Consider the following 16,992-nt stretch of genomic DNA (forward strand, 5'->3'; position numbering starts at 1 on the left):
GCCAGCGCGTGAGCGAGCCTCACCGCGACACAGCCCCGCGTGACCCAGCCCGACGTCTGTCTGTCTGTGCCTGTGTCACAGGCCTGGCTGCCTCAGAGAAGTGTGTCTGAGGGTGACACAGACCCACGTCCCTCTGAGGTGCCTTGGTCACACGCGTGCCTCCGGACTGCGCGTGCCCCAGTGCCACAGCCCCAGTGCCTCGGAGGCTGCGTGTGGGCGTGTGAGGAGACCGTGCGTGTCTGTGAGGAGACTGCGTGAGGAGACCGTGTGTGTGCGTGAGGCGCCCGTGTGAGCGCGGCCGCGGCCGGTGGGGCAGCCGGACCCGCACGTCAGCGCGCCGCGCGGGGCGGGCGGCGGCGGCGCCGTTAAAGGCGGGCGGCGGCGGCGCGGCGCGGGCAGCGCGCAGGGGCTGGGCTCGGCGGCGGCGGCGCGGGAGCGCGGCAGAGCGAGGCGGCGGCTCCAGCCACCCTCCCACGCACCCACCCACCATGTCGGGGACCCGAGCGTCCAACGACCGCAGCAGCCACCCCGGCGGCGGCGGGCTGAAGCGGGCGCGCAGCGAGCCGGGCGGTAACAAAGTGACGGTGGTGCTGGGGGCGCAGTGGGGGGACGAAGGCAAGGGCAAGGTGGTCGACCTGCTGGCCACCGAGTCGGACATTGTGTGCCGGTGCCAGGTGGGTGCCGGGCCGGGCCGGCTCTGCCCGCCGCTCCCCCGCCCCGCGTTCCGTGCTCTCGGCCCCCGCTTTACCCCCGCTCCGCTCCCCTCGGCCCAGCACCCTCCTTCCCTCGCGGGTCCGTCCCCCCCCCCCCCCCCGTTCTCCCCCATGCTGCTCCCCCTCTTCTCCCCCCGCCCCCCTGCTTCATCTTCTGCCGCTCCTCGCTCCGGTTAGTTTTCTTCCTGTTCCTCCTCGTCCCCGCTCTCCCCTTCCCGCAGTGGGACGCAGCGTGCCCCGGTGGGCAGCCATGCTCCCCCCAACCCCCCCGGCTTCGCCTCGAAATGCCACTAGGAAAGCAAAAGCCCTGAACTATAAATATAAATAGCTGACCCTTCACGATAAGCGACACAAGATCCCGAGGTGCCGGCGGGCGGGGGGGACGGCCCGCTTGCTGCCCGGGCGGGAGGCTGCCGGCGCCGCGCTCCCCGGGAGCAGAGCCCCGGGCCTGCGCAGGGCCAGCGCTTGCGAGGGTATAACCCCGCCTGGCAGGGTGCGCCGGGCCTGTTGCTGCTCTGGGAGCATCGCGTCGTGACCCGGCTTGAAGACCAGCAGCTGATAAACCTCATGAGTTTTCCTGAGTTTTGCTGCAGGGGCTGTTTTGGATGGGCGGGTTGGGTTCCCTGCAAAACGCCTGGAAGTTTATTCTAAAAATATTCCAAAATGGAGCGTGAGTAAAATGGGGGAAAAAAAAAAAGTTACATAAAAGTACAATATTTAAACACTTTGGTGAAAACAGGGAATGTCTTACGTGGCCTTGCTTATATGTAATTTTGATTTGAATATAGTGCAAGGATTCTCAAAGAGATCTATTTGGCTGGTGTAAACCAAATTAGACGCAAAGGTGATCCCAAATAACAGTAATAACTTTTAAAAGAACTGTTTTCAAATGCTAATTATGAACATATTAAACCAATACAGCTAATAATCTGCCCTTGTGACTGCATTCATAAGTAGTCAGCTTAGTCCAGCTCAGTCGGTATGTACCATGAAATTTATTCTGCTTTAAAATACATGATAGCTACTGAAAAGCTACAGATATCCTTGAATCTGAGATGATAAATCCAAGGACGTTTGTGTAATTAAGTATATTATGTAAATAAATGTCATAAGAGTTAAATATTTAGAGGGTGAAGGAAGTATTTTCAACTGGGACATTAAACTCCCAAGATCTTGGATCACCTTGGGGAGAAGTTTCTGTGCAAAAGTTAGCTAATGAATATGTATTATCAGGACTACTTTTCCGTACTTATTTCTTCCTCACCCGCCCTCATGAGTTGTTGGTAGGAATTTAAACACAGGTCTCATTTGCTCTGGTGAGGTAACAAAATTTAAAAGCTGTAGCTGAGGAGGAGCATTTCATGTAGGCCCCAGTCAAACAGTGCTTTCTCCTGGGTTTATTGTTATTACTGCAAGAAGCCATATTGGTTCTTTTTAGACCCTGTTTTGAGGGATGCCCTGAGGCTGCTTTCAAGACGGATTTGCTGTCCATCCAGCGAACTTACTTGCAGGCATGGCCCCCAGTTGCAGCCTCAGAATATCCTTTGAAGGATACAGGGCTTGGCATGCATGAGCGTGGCAGAAGGGTTAGTGTGTTAGCAACAGGCTAGATGGCTTAGATGGCTTAATATGCTGCCGGGCACATCTAGATCATCTTTCTGTAGCCAGGTGATGAGACCGGCATGGATGGAAGGCAGGTGGATCTAGAAGAGCTCTGGATTCTCTTCAGAATAGCATTCACTGGTACACCCACATACACACTGTGTGTGTGAGACTACAATAGGATTACTAATACCCTGATTCAATGGAAGTGTCTTCAGGATTAGTTTAGGGAAGAATATAAAACATTTAAAAGAGAAAATATGAGTAATGATTTACCTCTGAGTAGCAAAAATTGTACAACTTAAGTGAGAAGTGGCATGCTTTTTGAAAAGATGCCATTTTAATAATTTAATATTTCACATTTTCAAAGCCAGTCATGCAAGTAGATAAGTGATTTTTTTGCCTCTGTTAGAACTCAGATGGGACTGTTAAGGTTTAGGAAAGATGTGCACGTATCTAAGCGTGTGAACAGTACTAATGGGTTCTCTAGTGTTAAAATGGTAGGTCATCAGTTTATAGGCATAATCAGCTTGAGAGGGACTTTGTTAATGCTGTGTATTGCCATGAAAAACGTCAGTGTTTGGACCAGAATCTTGTTTGCTTCACATTCCTCCTAGAAACTAAGAAAAACTTGCTTAGTGCAATAGCATTTGTGTGCTAGAAGAGATTGCTTAAACAAGAAACTCTGGAGGTCTCCCTCATTAGAGACTTTAGAGAAACATCAGAAAAAGTTCTGTTCAGGAATTTTTTGGTGTTTTAGAATATGATGATTGACAAGGTTATTTCCCATCCACTCCATTTTCTGAGACATTGATGGAAACAGTGCTCAGCAGCTTGTTTTAGTCCTCAGCGAAATGAAAGTAGGGAAAGCCAGAAAATGAATGTCTGAAAGGGGGTATTTGACATAAACAATGTCTCAACTAGATTAATTCTTCATCGTGCTAGAATACTCTTTGAGCTAACGTTTTTTAAGAGTGGTGTGTGTGTGTTGTGTGTATGTGTCCCCCCCTTTCTGAATAGGAATTTCAATTCAGGGGCAAATTTGATTTTGAAGAGCTTTCTCAAAATAGTAGTTCCCTAATATTTCTATGAAAATAAATAATTTTCATTAAATGTTCCTTAAGTATTTTTAATGTGTTGATTTTGTGAGAAAAGATCTGTGACAGCTACAGAGGATTGCTACAGAGGAAATGAAATTATATTTCCTGGGATACTGGAAAGGCAAGCAGGCAAATGGGAATAAGAAGCCCGTAACAGGCACAAGGGAAGCTTCAAAATACATTAAATAAAGAAAATTCTGCATTAAAATCCCAGCCTCTTAATTCTGAAAGCTTAGAAAAAATTAAATTTCACATGAATTGAAGTCTCAATTTGTTGATTATGTTTCAGTCTTTCTCAGCACTTAGTTGATACACAGTCTAAGTCCAAACGAATTAGGTACATGCCACAAACCACTTAATTTTTCAGTTAGTGACACCGAAATATGTGACACAATTTAAATGTGAAATCTTAGTTCACCTGAAGTAATTTATTTCATTTAACCTGTATAGTTGAATCATTCTTTGTGAAAGAAGGTGTTCCAATAGGGTAAAAGAACTCTGTATATTCTCATAGATGATGCTGAACAAAACTTTTAACAGGCTGCTTTCATTAAAATACCAACTACACGGGCACACATATAAACAAGCAGAAAAGGTATTTCTAAATAAATGAATAACAACAGGCAGTTTGGGGCTGTTAAGGAACTGAGTAGGTTTCTCAAAGTTCAGGTTATTAATGGAAAACATCAAGAACACTTTTCCTCTGAATTGCTTTTTCAGCAAGCAAAGGCTGAATGAATGAAGCAGAATGTTAGAGGCTAATGTTTCTTTCTGATTGTGGCCTCCTGGGGCCTAGAACTGTTACATTATGCTGTGCAATACTTCTAATCCCTGGTGTATTTTCAGGGAAGTGTGCAATCAAAGAGTTTATCTGCAAATGTTTCATTGTGATGTTCCCTTTAAAAGCCGGTTTTGTGTGTTTAAAGCTTTTAACTGGTTAGAATATCAGACATAAGGAGGGAAGTTTGCTTTTTACCTAGCCTCTTAGCATCTTGTCATAGAACAGGAAGTCCTAATGTAAGCTTAAGTAATTTGGATACATATACTAATGAAGAGGTTCGGCATTGTTCAAAACATGGCTTCAGATCATGATTTCTTCAGTTGTAGGTCTCATTCCAGCTGTATGTTTCTCACATCACCTCACACGTTGTATGGCCACCTTCAAAACTAGAGCTCGTGGCTGGTTTTACCTACCTGGGTTTTAATTAGATAATTTCTCAGAAATGTTTTGGAGCACGATCAAACAAATAGTCAACTGTGGCAACTGCTGAGGTAATGAGCCTCCAGAGGCACTACTTAAACTAAGCTGTTCCCAAAAAGTCATATATAGAAGGGCTGTAGTAAGTCCACAGTTAACTGAGGGCTGGTGGTCATCCAGCTCTGGCTGTTTCCTTAAGCTATGACTACGAAAGGTATACTTGCAATAACTTTTCACTGAACATGTTTACTGTACAATTCTGTATGGGTGTGAATGCAAAAGGAACTAACGTGCACTGTCATATGTGGTAGGAGAAGTACCTGCCATATATGGAGACGTTTTCTTATAATTTAGGTGTGTGCCAAGGATGTTAAGAACTCCTGTTGTGACAGAGAGTAAACAAATCTGCTTTTCCTGATGAAGTTTTCTCGTGCAATAAATTGTTTTTCAACAAAACATCCAAAAGGACCGTAGGAAAAATACCCCATAAACAAAATTATAAAAAAAAAAATTGAAGGGGAGGAAAGAGGAAAAGATTTTCCAAAAGCTCAGTGTGAAAGATGCAAAAAACATTGCTAATAAATTAGCGGAGCCTGTGTGATAATAATCATTACCTGCAGCGGGTTTGATCTCGGTTACTGAATAGATTGGTAAAACAGTTTCAGCACAAATGCAGGTCTTTTCTTCACTCCATAACAAAACCAGTGGCAATGATTCAGGAGCAGGGTCTAGTCCAAGATAGTTTTCAAGACTTTTCAAGCCTTCCTTTGGCACTGCTGTTCCAGCGTTGCCCATGACAATGCTGGATGTGTCAGACCTGTGACAATTCTGCCTTCTGGAAGTCTGGAAACAAACTGCCTGATGTTATCAGCCTTCCCTTAAGAACTGGCATTGAAGAAACAACACCAAACTGTAAGAATGTGATTGCAATAAGAAGAGCTGTTATTAGATTTCTTAAGCTTTTCATATTAATGGGCTTTTATTTTTCGCTAAATATGCAATCACTTTTTAAAACACTTCCTCTGTCCATGTCAGTATGCTTTCATGTGAAGAACTGCTTTGGTTTTAAAAGGGATCATCTGACCTGAGACAGATGGACAAAAATTACAGTTGATGTTAATACTGAAGAAAAGCTGAGGAGGTTGAAAAAGGTACCAGAAAAAAACTTGCTGTTAAGGTCGTTCGTGGTTGAGTAGTTTGCAGTCATTTGGACCCAAGAGATTTAACCAAGTCATACATCAAGGTTGCCGAGTGGCTAGTTTTCTTGGTGTAGTGGGTGTTAACAAAGAAGGTTGAGAAGGGCTAACCAGTAAGAAAAGCCTAGCAACGTTTTGGGGTTGAGCTATCATTGCAACATTAGAGAACAATCTAGGAGAGGGTGAAGGGGCGTGCCCAACACTTAGAATACAAATAACGGTTGCATATTGTTGCCAGTTTCCTTATTGCCTTGTCCGAGTGTTCTGATGAATGCAAAGTAAATACCATATATATTAGCAATGATACTTTTAGGAATGCAAAGGAATATCCTGCGGGCAAGTGATTGAATAATAAAAACCAAACGTGGCAGAAATGCCAGACGAGACGTTTTTCTCGGTGGTTTAGGTGCGAGGCAGGGCAGATTCCTTTGTTCATCTTGTGCTGCTGACATGGCAGGGCAAAGCAGCCACGCATTGTGACTGTCTCTATTGATTGTGGGCTGCTGGAACTGTTTGCAAAGGGGATTAAATTAGGGCAGTTCTGTGTGATGATTACGTGGCGTTACAGGGGCTTGTTGGCTACTGTTTTTCTCTGTGTGTATGTATCATGTTGCTCTCCTTTCAGTGAGATTTAACCCTGATATTTAGTATAATTTCTCCCAACAGGATAAAGTAGCATGTAAAGACTTTAATCTCCTAATGATTTAGTGCTTGATGATCTTCAGTGGAGAGATTGATGACCTTGGAGTCATGAGTGTGCAGTGACTGCAGGACCGTCATTTCTGATTTCTCCAGTGTTTGGGAAGATTGATAATCCCATTTACACATACATGTTCATTCATACAGGCATATTTCTTTCTAAGTAATTTTTTTCAGGATTCCCTGTAGAAAAGCAAGTAGGTTTTAATTTGCTATTCAACAGAGGAGAGAGTTCATTAAGTGCAAGCATAAGCTGCAATAAAACCCTTTCAAAACTGAAACTTTTTTACAGCAATCTGACACTTACAAGGTATTTTATCCAATTTTATTTTTCATTTTGCTTATACATACTTACATTCTACACTATATCATTTTCGGCTGCAGAACGTCATGGTAACATTGCTATTTTAAACCAGCCTCTCCTTTGGGCATCAGCGAGATCATCTCAGGACCACCAGGATTATAAATACTGTATGAGAAGGTCAGGTTTAAAGTTTCCAAATCTCCATAAGAAAGCAAGCTTAATTTTCAATCCTCTTTATAAAGCCTGATAAATTTATTATCCTCTACAAGCATCAAAAGAAAGCAGCTGAAAATTAAGCTGAAATGACATCTGTTCTTTTTCATTTGTGTTGTAACTCACTAGCAGTTGTTAACTTGTTTACAGATATAAGAAAAGTTATGTTCATATCCTTGGATCATATTACTTCCCACAGGGACATGACTGCACTTCTTCAGAAGAGAGGACTAAAGATGAGCAAACGTGTCTAGGTTTTTCATGTGTGTTTTCCTTTATTTTAGGATTCTGCTGACATAGTCAGAATGCTTTTTCCACTATGGCATTTTCTATCAATGTACCTTGAATTTGCTATTTTGTTTTCATCTTGTGCTGGAGTTCAGTGCATGTTTTGTTGTAGTGGTCTGTCCTAGTAGGTTGTTTTTACATGGTTCGACAAGACTTTAAATTCAGTTTGAGAGAAAATAATTAGAAAGTGTGTCTAGTTTGGCTACGCTGACTGCTGTTTAAAACCTGAGTTGAATTAGACCTGGCTTTTCCAGTTGTGCTTTTCAGATGCTTAGGAAGACCAAGGTATCCATATAAGTTAGGGTCACTTTTCATTTGTCGTAAAGGAATAATACTACATTAGTGCAAATATTATATAAGCTTCAGGTTTTTATAGTTGCGCTAGAAGTAATTTTATGTATGTCTTTAAAAGGTCAAAAGTTTTGCTTAGCTCTTCTCAAGAGTGTTTGTGTTTATAATAATACTAAATATCTCATTAGAATGTCTCCTTCCATGGGAACTCAAGGGTTTTTGAAGAGACCACTATTTTAATGGGGAAGGTGGGATCCTGTGGATTTTGCTCATTCTGTGAGACAGCGAGAAGGGACACAGCAGGAACACACTTGAACAGATGTAGGAACCGGACATAGCAGTTCTATGCAGAGTTGTTCTTATTTGAAACCGTTATTGCAAACATCATCTTTGGGAAGAAGAGCAAGGCAAACTAGATTTGGCTGATGATGATTGGTGCCAGGAGATAAATAGTTGCACCACTGTAGCTTTAAAAATCACTGCTCCCTCAGTTTTTTTGGTCTAAGTATACTTCTGATAATTCCCTAACCCAGCTCTTTTCAGTGGCTTGGGTTAAAAGAAAAAGTTATGATCCACTTCTTGGAACTGAGTTGGGGTGAGTAGGGTGCTATCAGGAGATAGTGTAACTGGAGAAAATATCAAGAAAAAGACTTCACTAAAGGAAACTATAACAAGCACCTATGGCAGCAACCTCCCAACCAGAATGTACAGCACCTGCAGTCATCTGACAAAAGCTTTCACACACAGGTGATTTTGTGACATTGTGTCTAAGGGTCTGAGAGTTCAAAGCACTTAATGCATTGCATTTGACTGTGTTGGATTTTTTTTTTTAAATCGATGATGTTCTAAACTCATTTGCAATGGTGTAAATCAAGAGAAATACCATGAAAGGCAATGGATTTATATTATTACAAAGTTCATGTCAAAGCCAGTTAAGCTGTTAATATTTATTAGCTATATTTATTCAAGTTAGTTCCAGGCAGTTGCTGATGTAAGTTAATTGTTAATTAAATTGTAAAGAGAAAGAAGAAACAATTTATGTAAAAACGCTCCTTCTTTATTCAGAATCACCTATGAAATGCTTGAAATGGAAGAAAATTACTCAATCCAGACAATAAAGGTGCAGTACTTTATAGTCTGTTTCATAGTATGATGAGACTTACTTGGTGCAGTTGAATTTCAGAAAATGTTTTGCTTCATTGATGGATGGAATGAGCAGAGCTGGGACACGTACAATGAAGAGACAGAGGGGGATCATAGCATTTGTTTTCAGTTGCAGACTTCCCAAACTGCTGATTTGTAGCTGGTATTCCAATTCATAGATTAGAAATTCATAGATTATAATGCCAGAGGGGATCATCTTGTAATCTTGTCCGAGTACCAAGGACACAGTATTCTTGTAGCAGTTGCACCACTGCCAAAAGGAGAGGTAATACAATCTCCTTACTCCTACTCAATATTCCCATTTATACATGCGAGGTTTGCCTTAGGCATATCAGCCAGCACCAAAACTGTTCAGACACCTCCATGTGCTTCCTAGCATAGATATCTCCTGTCCAAGGTTTGGCCAGTCTTGTTGTTTCTAATTCATTTATTCTAAACCTGGTCATGATGTTTTGTACATTCACTGCACACCAGTGGCTAAGGAGCTCAGACTGCTGCGTACTGCTGGTACACCGCTCAGACGATAGTTGTGTCGGCTGCAGATCTCCAATAACGGGCTTTTATTTTTTCCCCATTGCATTGATTAGCATTGCTAACTGGAAGAGAGTGAGAATGGATCACTGTGGGACCCATCAGAAACATACCTGTTTTGCGTTCACCCTCTAGGTATAGTATGCAACTATCAGGTTTTAAGGCATTTTATATATGCTCTGGTGACTTTTTTCATATCAATTTAGTTTGTTAATCAAGTTATTTTTGGGCATTGTGGGCAGCAATGAGCAAACGAAAGATGTGCTAAGCAGTGGAAACCAGCAGAGCATCTGAACGCACTCCTCCCGCATGTGCAGAATGCAGTCTCTTGCACACTACCTGGCTGACAGAGCGGGCACGAGCACACCTGAGCATCAGGACACATTTAATTTCTATTCAAACATGTATCATGAGGCTAGCTGGGCAGAAGGAGTTCCTGCTGCAGGTACTGAACAGCCTCACTGCTGCTCTGAATAGAAATCCTGTTTCTACCTTGGGATGTTTCAGCTACGGAGAATAGAAGAGGTGATTTAAAAAAAAAAACAACGCAGAGCAATACATCAGCCTTGAAATGGCTGAGCATTTTGGAAAGTGGATTTGTTTCTTCATCTTTTTTAAGCTCTACTAACAAGATAAATACTATGTGTTCTCCTCTGCCAACCTGTTCATAATAATTATTAATTCCCTGAAAGATAGTATTTACATAAGCATACAGCTGTTAACACTGGTAAAATGGAATAGCTTCTCAATTTTAGTGTATTGATACAGTACTCGTGTTCACATGCTATAGAATAGTAATCAAGTACATCACTTCAGTGCAAGAATACAATATCTCAGAAAGGCAGCACATAAAAAGCTTGGAAAATTATTTTCCTTTTAAATAGTGTACTTGAAAAAAACATTTGGATGTTTTATAAGGCAGCTTAAATTCCTTTAGCAGTTTCTGGTACAGAGCCAGCATGTAACTTTACACTTTGATTATTAGAAGTCTGAAAATACAGATGCAAATCTCCCTGGAAAAAAATAACATTTTTATTTCAGTCCAAATTAAACATTCTTTAAAAATAATTAAAACCCAAACCCAACAATGAAACCTCACCATACAGGATTACTCTGCTCTAAAATAATGCCTAGTGTGTTCCCTTTTGTTTAACTATTGAAAACAACACATTGTAACTCTTTCCATTAACTTAGGCTGTTTTCCAGCCTGGAATTTTAGGTTGTTGAATTTAAACCACGTTGGTGGTGGCCTGCTGCATTTTAGACGAAAGGGGTTATAGCTTGAAGCACCACAAGACAGTAGAGCAAAATATATTTAAATTAGACATATTTAATGCCTTTAATAGCACCTCAACTTCTAGTGTTTTCAAAGTTAATAAAAACTAATTTGTTAAGCAATGTAGGTACTTTCAAAAGGCTGAATGCTAGTTTTCCACTACAGGCTATGAATTACTTCAATGAAAGTTACTTTTTCTTAGGTGCCTGATTTAAATGTCAAGAACTTTAACACCTACCAAATACTGTTAGAAACAAGCATTTATCCCCTCTGAAGCTTTCAGATAGCTGATACGAAGAACAAACGCCATGGCTACACAGTCAAAACGTATTCCTTATCTAGGCAGTGCCACAAAAGGCAGATTTTTTTGTGTGCTCTCTGGAGACGAGCTTCCTAAATGACATTTAGGTCTTTTTATTGCTATAGTAAGATATTGATCATGTTGTCTTTGGCCCACTTAATACTTTGTAGTTCTTAAGTCCCACTTCATGCTGCAGTTTGCTGTAGCTAATAGACCCAGTCACCTGCACCTGGTAGGTTTCCTGCATTTGGTACAGTTTTAATAGAGTCACTAGAGATTAAAATGGCTTACCAGGAGGCACTTGTGCTGCTGAACATGTTCCAGTCACTGCAGGAGCAGCAGGTTTCAGGCTGAAGTGGATGTTAGTGTTCAAGACACTGCTGTCATCCCAGTTGCGCTCACAGCATTTTGGAGCTTCAGCAGCTCCCCTAACAGTTTCTTCTTCAGGACAGAACTTCCCACACCAGAGTGGCTTGGTGGGAGTGCCCAGGCTTCCCAGATTTTGGAAGCGAATGTTAATTGTTATTGCTGGTCATACCATCATTTCGCAATACAGATGATGCCAAAGTGGCACTGGTGATTAATTTTCAGAAGGTGTTGCCTTAACATTCCCTTCATTAGAGAAGTTTTTGAAGAACCACAAAAGAAGGCAGATACCATCTCTAGAGACCTGGGAAGGTGCAAATGATGAAAGACACATAAAATTCAAGTGAAATCAGTGCTGCACAGCAGAGATTCTGTGAGCTGGGTCTGGATGTTAAATGGAAGCTCATTATGCAGAGCTGCATTTGAAGCAAGGCCCAAGCAGAGAAACCAAGGATTTCTTGGTCCAAGTGGAAGCATCCTGAGGGTCCAGAGAATACTGTCACTAGGTGACAGTAGGTGACCCCTTCAATGAAATACCATTTGAGGAAAAGAAGGGAGCTTACATGGTTGCAGTGTACCATACACCTTTCATCGTGTAATCTTCAGAACAAGGCCATACAAGCTTTTAGGTTCCCTTTATACTTTTTTAGCAAAGGAAATGGCTCATATAGGCTCTACATTGACTCTTAGAACTCAAGTAAAATTAGAAAAGGAGTAGGTATCTTTAATATCTGAGCCATTAGACTGCCAATGTGCTGTTAGAATATGAAACTGAACATGAGGAATTATTGAGATGACCAGATAATAGATAGAGAGTATCTCATCAGACCAGTGGTATGTTTTTCAAGTTAGATCACGTCTGTTGGGCAATTCAGTGCTCTGCTATGACTTTAATTATATTTGTGAAAATGTAATTAATTGAGCTGTAAAAATATACTCAGAAAACACTCATCTAGGAAACACAGACTGTCAATACTGTCAGTATTGGCTTTAGATTAGAGGAGTGCTGCTTTATAAGGTCTGTCACTGAATTCCTGGTTTATATTATCTGTCCAGAGGGAATGAAAGTGCATTCAGGGATTTTGGCAATTAAAGGACGTATCATATCTGCTGATGTTTCTGTGCTTCAGCATTTTTTCATGTATGCCAGCTTTCAGGGCTGATTGATTAATGTTCCTTTTTAAACATTTGCTAAAGAAAGAAACAGCATTTGTCTGGGTTTTAGTAGTTCAGAAAAGTTATGAAAATTATAAACTATTTTTCATAAACTTTCTCATACTACACCTTCTAAAATTTTAGGATACAAGAAAACACTTCTGACTATAATTTAGGAGTTGCTGTTATCTCAGATTGTAAGTCCTCAAGCCCGATTTCATTTTTTCATGTGGAGCTTTAGATGCAATGTTAGGAAAAATGTCTTCACTGCAAGAGTGATCCGGCACTGGAACAGGCTGCCCAGAGAGGTGGTGGAGTCACCATCCCTGGGGGTGGTCAAAAAGCATGCAGATGTGGCACTTCAGGGCATGGTTTAGAAGGCCTGGGGGTGTTGGGTTGGCTGTTGTACTTGATGATCCTAGAGGTCTTTTCCAACCTTAATGATTCTATGATTCCATGATTAAGAAAAGCAGGATGTAACTATACTGTTACTGTTACAACAAGTACTTTTGAAGAAGCCTGGTTCCCCATTTTCTCAGAAAACATGAAAATATTTGTTTGTAGCAGAGATTAAATTAGTGTTAAATGATGGAATTCATTCTTTTAAAGTTTCCATCTTGCCATCATCTACAGGCAAGCAGGAAAGGAAAGCTGATGGTTTCAGAAGTTACTAGCCTGTTTCTCAAGCTTGATACCACTATAATAAAGTAAGTTAGTGTTTCAACCAGTGCAATCCATCCAGTCTCAGATCTCTTAAATATCATGTAAAAGACTCTCCTGCATGACTTAATAAATTTCAGTGAAGTTCAATACATTTATCTTGATTCAGGTTCCTACAACTGGCTTATAATATCTGGAAGGCAAGCTAAATACACAGGACGGTTCTGCTTTCTTCAGGATTCTCTAGAGAAGTTATAACTCTGCATTAACAAGACACCTGCAGGTCCTTCCCAGCCCAAGGATGAGCCACCCAGCAGTTTGCTAAATCAAATGAAATTTTGCATGTACCAGTTTTTCTGTTACAACTTACACTCATCTCTCCCTTAGTAGGTTGTCTTTTTAAACCTCGTTGTTGAGCTTGTCTTTCAAAACATGAGATTAAAGGCATATTTCTTAATGTTTCCCTCCATATTGCTTAAAAAAAGAACTTGAATTTTTTTATAACCTGTATCTTTTATTTTTTTAAATGTTTGTGTTTCAGTGTATATCCACATTTTGAAAGGATTGTCAGTTGCTATTTTCCTGTGTATTACATGCAAACAAATGGGCAAACAAGTAAATGAAACTCTGGAAGAACGTGTGTTATATTAATTGTTATAAATTACTATTCTTAGAGTTTTCATGTTACAACTCCACTCATTCAGCCAACACTCTTCATTATTTGCAACTTACCAGACACAATCTCAGTTCTCCTTCTAGTAGACGCCCTCATTCCAGACCTACATCATTCAGACCTCATATCAAATCTGTGAAGATTTGTCATCATTTTGGAAAACGGAAAACCTTGTAGCATCAGAGCAGACAAGTAGTCAGATTTTCCAACCTTATCAGCATGAGAAAAAGATGTACCACCACAGAACAGCAACAATCATTAAGCCTGTTGAGAAAATAGGACCTTTAATTTTCAAAACTTGGCTGCTTCCATTCAAATCAACTCGTGACCTTGATTTACTCACCTCTTCCCAAGTTTGTTATTGCCTCATGATGCTCTGTTATAGCCTTTTGGGATAAATCACTTTCTTGAGGAAAATGCCAGCTTCCATTCTCAGGTCTGGTAGAGAGTCATACGAGGTATGCATTGTCGTAGACTCCATAAAAGGGTGGTGGTGTTAACTGGGAAGATCGTCCCTTGACAGGGAGATTCTGTGAAGCTGCAAAGACTGCACTTGCTCCCAACGCTGTACAGGCATTCCATCTTGAACACCTAGGGAAGCAGTAGATGTTTGTGGGTGGGCAGGCAGGAAGAGTTTCCACCCAGAAGGAAATATTGGGCATTGTAGGCTTAACTAAAGAAATGACCATGCACAGAAGATGCCCAAAAAAGATGGGCTAGTCTAGGCATGTCAGAGACAGCACACTGTGGTGGCAGTTCAATCCAGTTTTGTTCTGAGAAGGCTTCAGTTTGCTTCTAGCTTCTGCCACCACTCCTGCATTTACTCTTGCTCTGACCCAGTCTGGCCTTGGCTCCGTGCTATCATTCTGCTTCCTAATTCTGCTCAGTCCTGCTGAAATCCTTCAGCACCCTGATTGTTCTTTCTGAGCCCCTTTTACAGTACCACAGCATCTCAAGAAACTCTAAGGTGAAGAAATCAGTAACCTAAGACATAAATATATAAATAAAAAAATATTATCTTGTCAAATCTGCTGAGAGTTTAGAGCAGTGGTATGAGACCATTAATCTTCTGGTGTTTCTTTCCGTTGCAGGGTGGGAATAACGCAGGCCATACTGTAGTTGTTGATGGGAAAGAATATGATTTTCACCTATTTCCTAGTGGCATCATTAATCCAAAGGCCATTTCTTTTATTGGTAAGACAATTTTGGAACTTACTAAATGAAATAATATTATATAGTGGGTAGCTGCAACCATAGTTTATAGTAGCAAACAAAGAATGTATAGTGACTGTCAGATTTGCTTTAGCTTCAGCCGTTTGTCTTATTTCACTGCTGCTTTAACATGAAAAGTCATTTTATGTTCAGTGTCACTTTAGTGTCTGCTACTAGAAAACTGAAAGAAAGAACCCCCTCCTTCTTATACTTTATGGTACAAGTTTGGATCCCACTGTCTACTAGTACACTCCTTTTATACTTTCAGAAACATAAATGCTGCTATTTGAGGACACAAACCCCAGCATGTAGGCTAAATAAATAATATGCTTTATCTCTGGCATCTCTTTACTGGCTTTCCAGAAATAGGCCTCAGGATACAGGGCTCTGCTTGGAAGGTCATCAGCCGGTCTCCTTTTTGTTCACATTATCAGCTCTTTAAGGTGATGTTGTATATCACTGTAAAGATATTAAATGCAAATGGCATCATAAAAAGTTTGCATTGCTTACCGGGTGTTAAACTCATATTTAAGTGATATGCAAACTTAAGCCTTTTACTTGTCCAAAATTATGATTTTTTCTGGCAGAAAAAATGTATACAGACTGTGCAAGAAACGAGTGTGAGTTTTAGTGAGTCATGGAACTGTCATTGTAGTTTTGTTCCATTTGATGATTTCCAAATGGATAATTGAAATATACAAAACATATTTTCTCTCTCGGCTAAATATTGTGTATTGTCTTGCTTTCCACTTTACTCCCTTGTCAGTTAGTAAAGACTATACCTTAAGTTATCCTAAATTTAGGCTGAGACAGGCTTTTGCAGATATTTCTGATGTTCCCAAGACGGAAGCAGCAGCTGTTTCCAGCCCACTACATCAGTAATCTTCCACATCTCATCAGTAATGCTCTGTATTGCTTGTGGATTTTAAATTGTAGCTCAAAAGCAGGGAGAAGGCATTGGTAATGTATTACAGCACTAGTTTGAGCTCAGTTTAAGACAAATACATGATTATTGAAGAAAATTTAAATACTGTCACTCAGACTTGTCAGTGTTGTAACGCCGTGGACTTCTTTGAGCTGTTACCAGTGAACAATTGAGGCTGAAGTTGTGGTGCAAAGTCCACCACAAACAAAGACAAGAATCCGCTTACCTCAGCTGGCTTTGGAGCCAGCCAGGCATTCACATCTGAAACAAGCAAGCTCTGGTTTGTCTGATTTTAGCAGGCTTGTAGCTGCTTACCCAAAATGAGGATTTATCCCCAAAGTTCTCAGGATCACTTTGTAAGCAATGTCAGAAACTTAGTCTTACTTTTTAAATAACGTTTCAGACAGCAAGTGTTTACATGCCTTACATCCTAAGAATGTATATTTTATTTCTTGCTTTAAAATAAATCGTTTATGTTCCCAAAGGTAATGGAGTGGTTATACATTTACCAGGCCTGTTTGAAGAAGCTGAAAAGAATGAAAAGAAAGGTTTGTATCAAGTAATTTTTAACCTTTCTTTATACTGGCAGCCAGGTTGAGGGGGTTTTTTCAGCCTTTGTTTCTGACCATAAATATTTGGTGTGATAACATTCTGGATTTTAATTAATGAGGAAAACAGTATTTAAAACGTTGAATTGTGTCTTCAGAGAGATTTTTTAATGCAGTCTGTTCATGGGTTTTCAGAGAGTTTTCTGGTATTTGATACCACATTAGATAGAAAATAAAATCCTAAAGCATGTGGCAAAGCTCCCTAGGACCTCAGATTGAGATGATTTAACCCAATGTTTGTGTGTCCCCATTTTTGTGCCCAAGTATAGACTCAGTTGGTTCTGCTTTGAGCGAGGCTTTGGACCAGGTGACCTTGTAAGGTCCCTTACATCTTAAACTGTTTTATGATTCTGTATATACAAATTCTCTATTTCCTGAGGCACAAATGCAGTTTAAATGATTTATCATATAGTGAGTTAAACAGGAATCTTCCGTTAAATAAGAATTGCATGTAAGCCGCAGCATTCTGGCATTAAGAAGAAGTGAATATCTTTGTCCATACCAAATGAGAAAGCTG

The 16,992-nt window shown here is 40.7% G+C and overlaps 1 protein-coding gene across 1 annotated transcript in view; it reads left to right on the forward strand.

Annotated features, from left to right (window-relative positions):
• Window positions 1–357: 357 nt before the first annotated feature.
• The window catches only part of ADSS1 (adenylosuccinate synthase 1), a 31,042-nt gene continuing 14,407 nt past the window's right edge, over window positions 358–16,992 (forward strand). Inside the window, exons 1-3 of the mRNA XM_064460891.1 lie at window positions 358–674; window positions 14,822–14,924; window positions 16,353–16,415. Coding sequence (XP_064316961.1) covers window positions 489–674; window positions 14,822–14,924; window positions 16,353–16,415 — 352 coding nt within the window. The 5' untranslated portion in view covers window positions 358–488. The remainder of the gene's footprint in view (window positions 675–14,821; window positions 14,925–16,352; window positions 16,416–16,992) is intronic.

This window comes from Phalacrocorax carbo, chromosome 9, assembly GCF_963921805.1.
Source record: "Phalacrocorax carbo chromosome 9, bPhaCar2.1, whole genome shotgun sequence".
Taxonomy (NCBI): domain Eukaryota; kingdom Metazoa; phylum Chordata; class Aves; order Suliformes; family Phalacrocoracidae; genus Phalacrocorax; species Phalacrocorax carbo.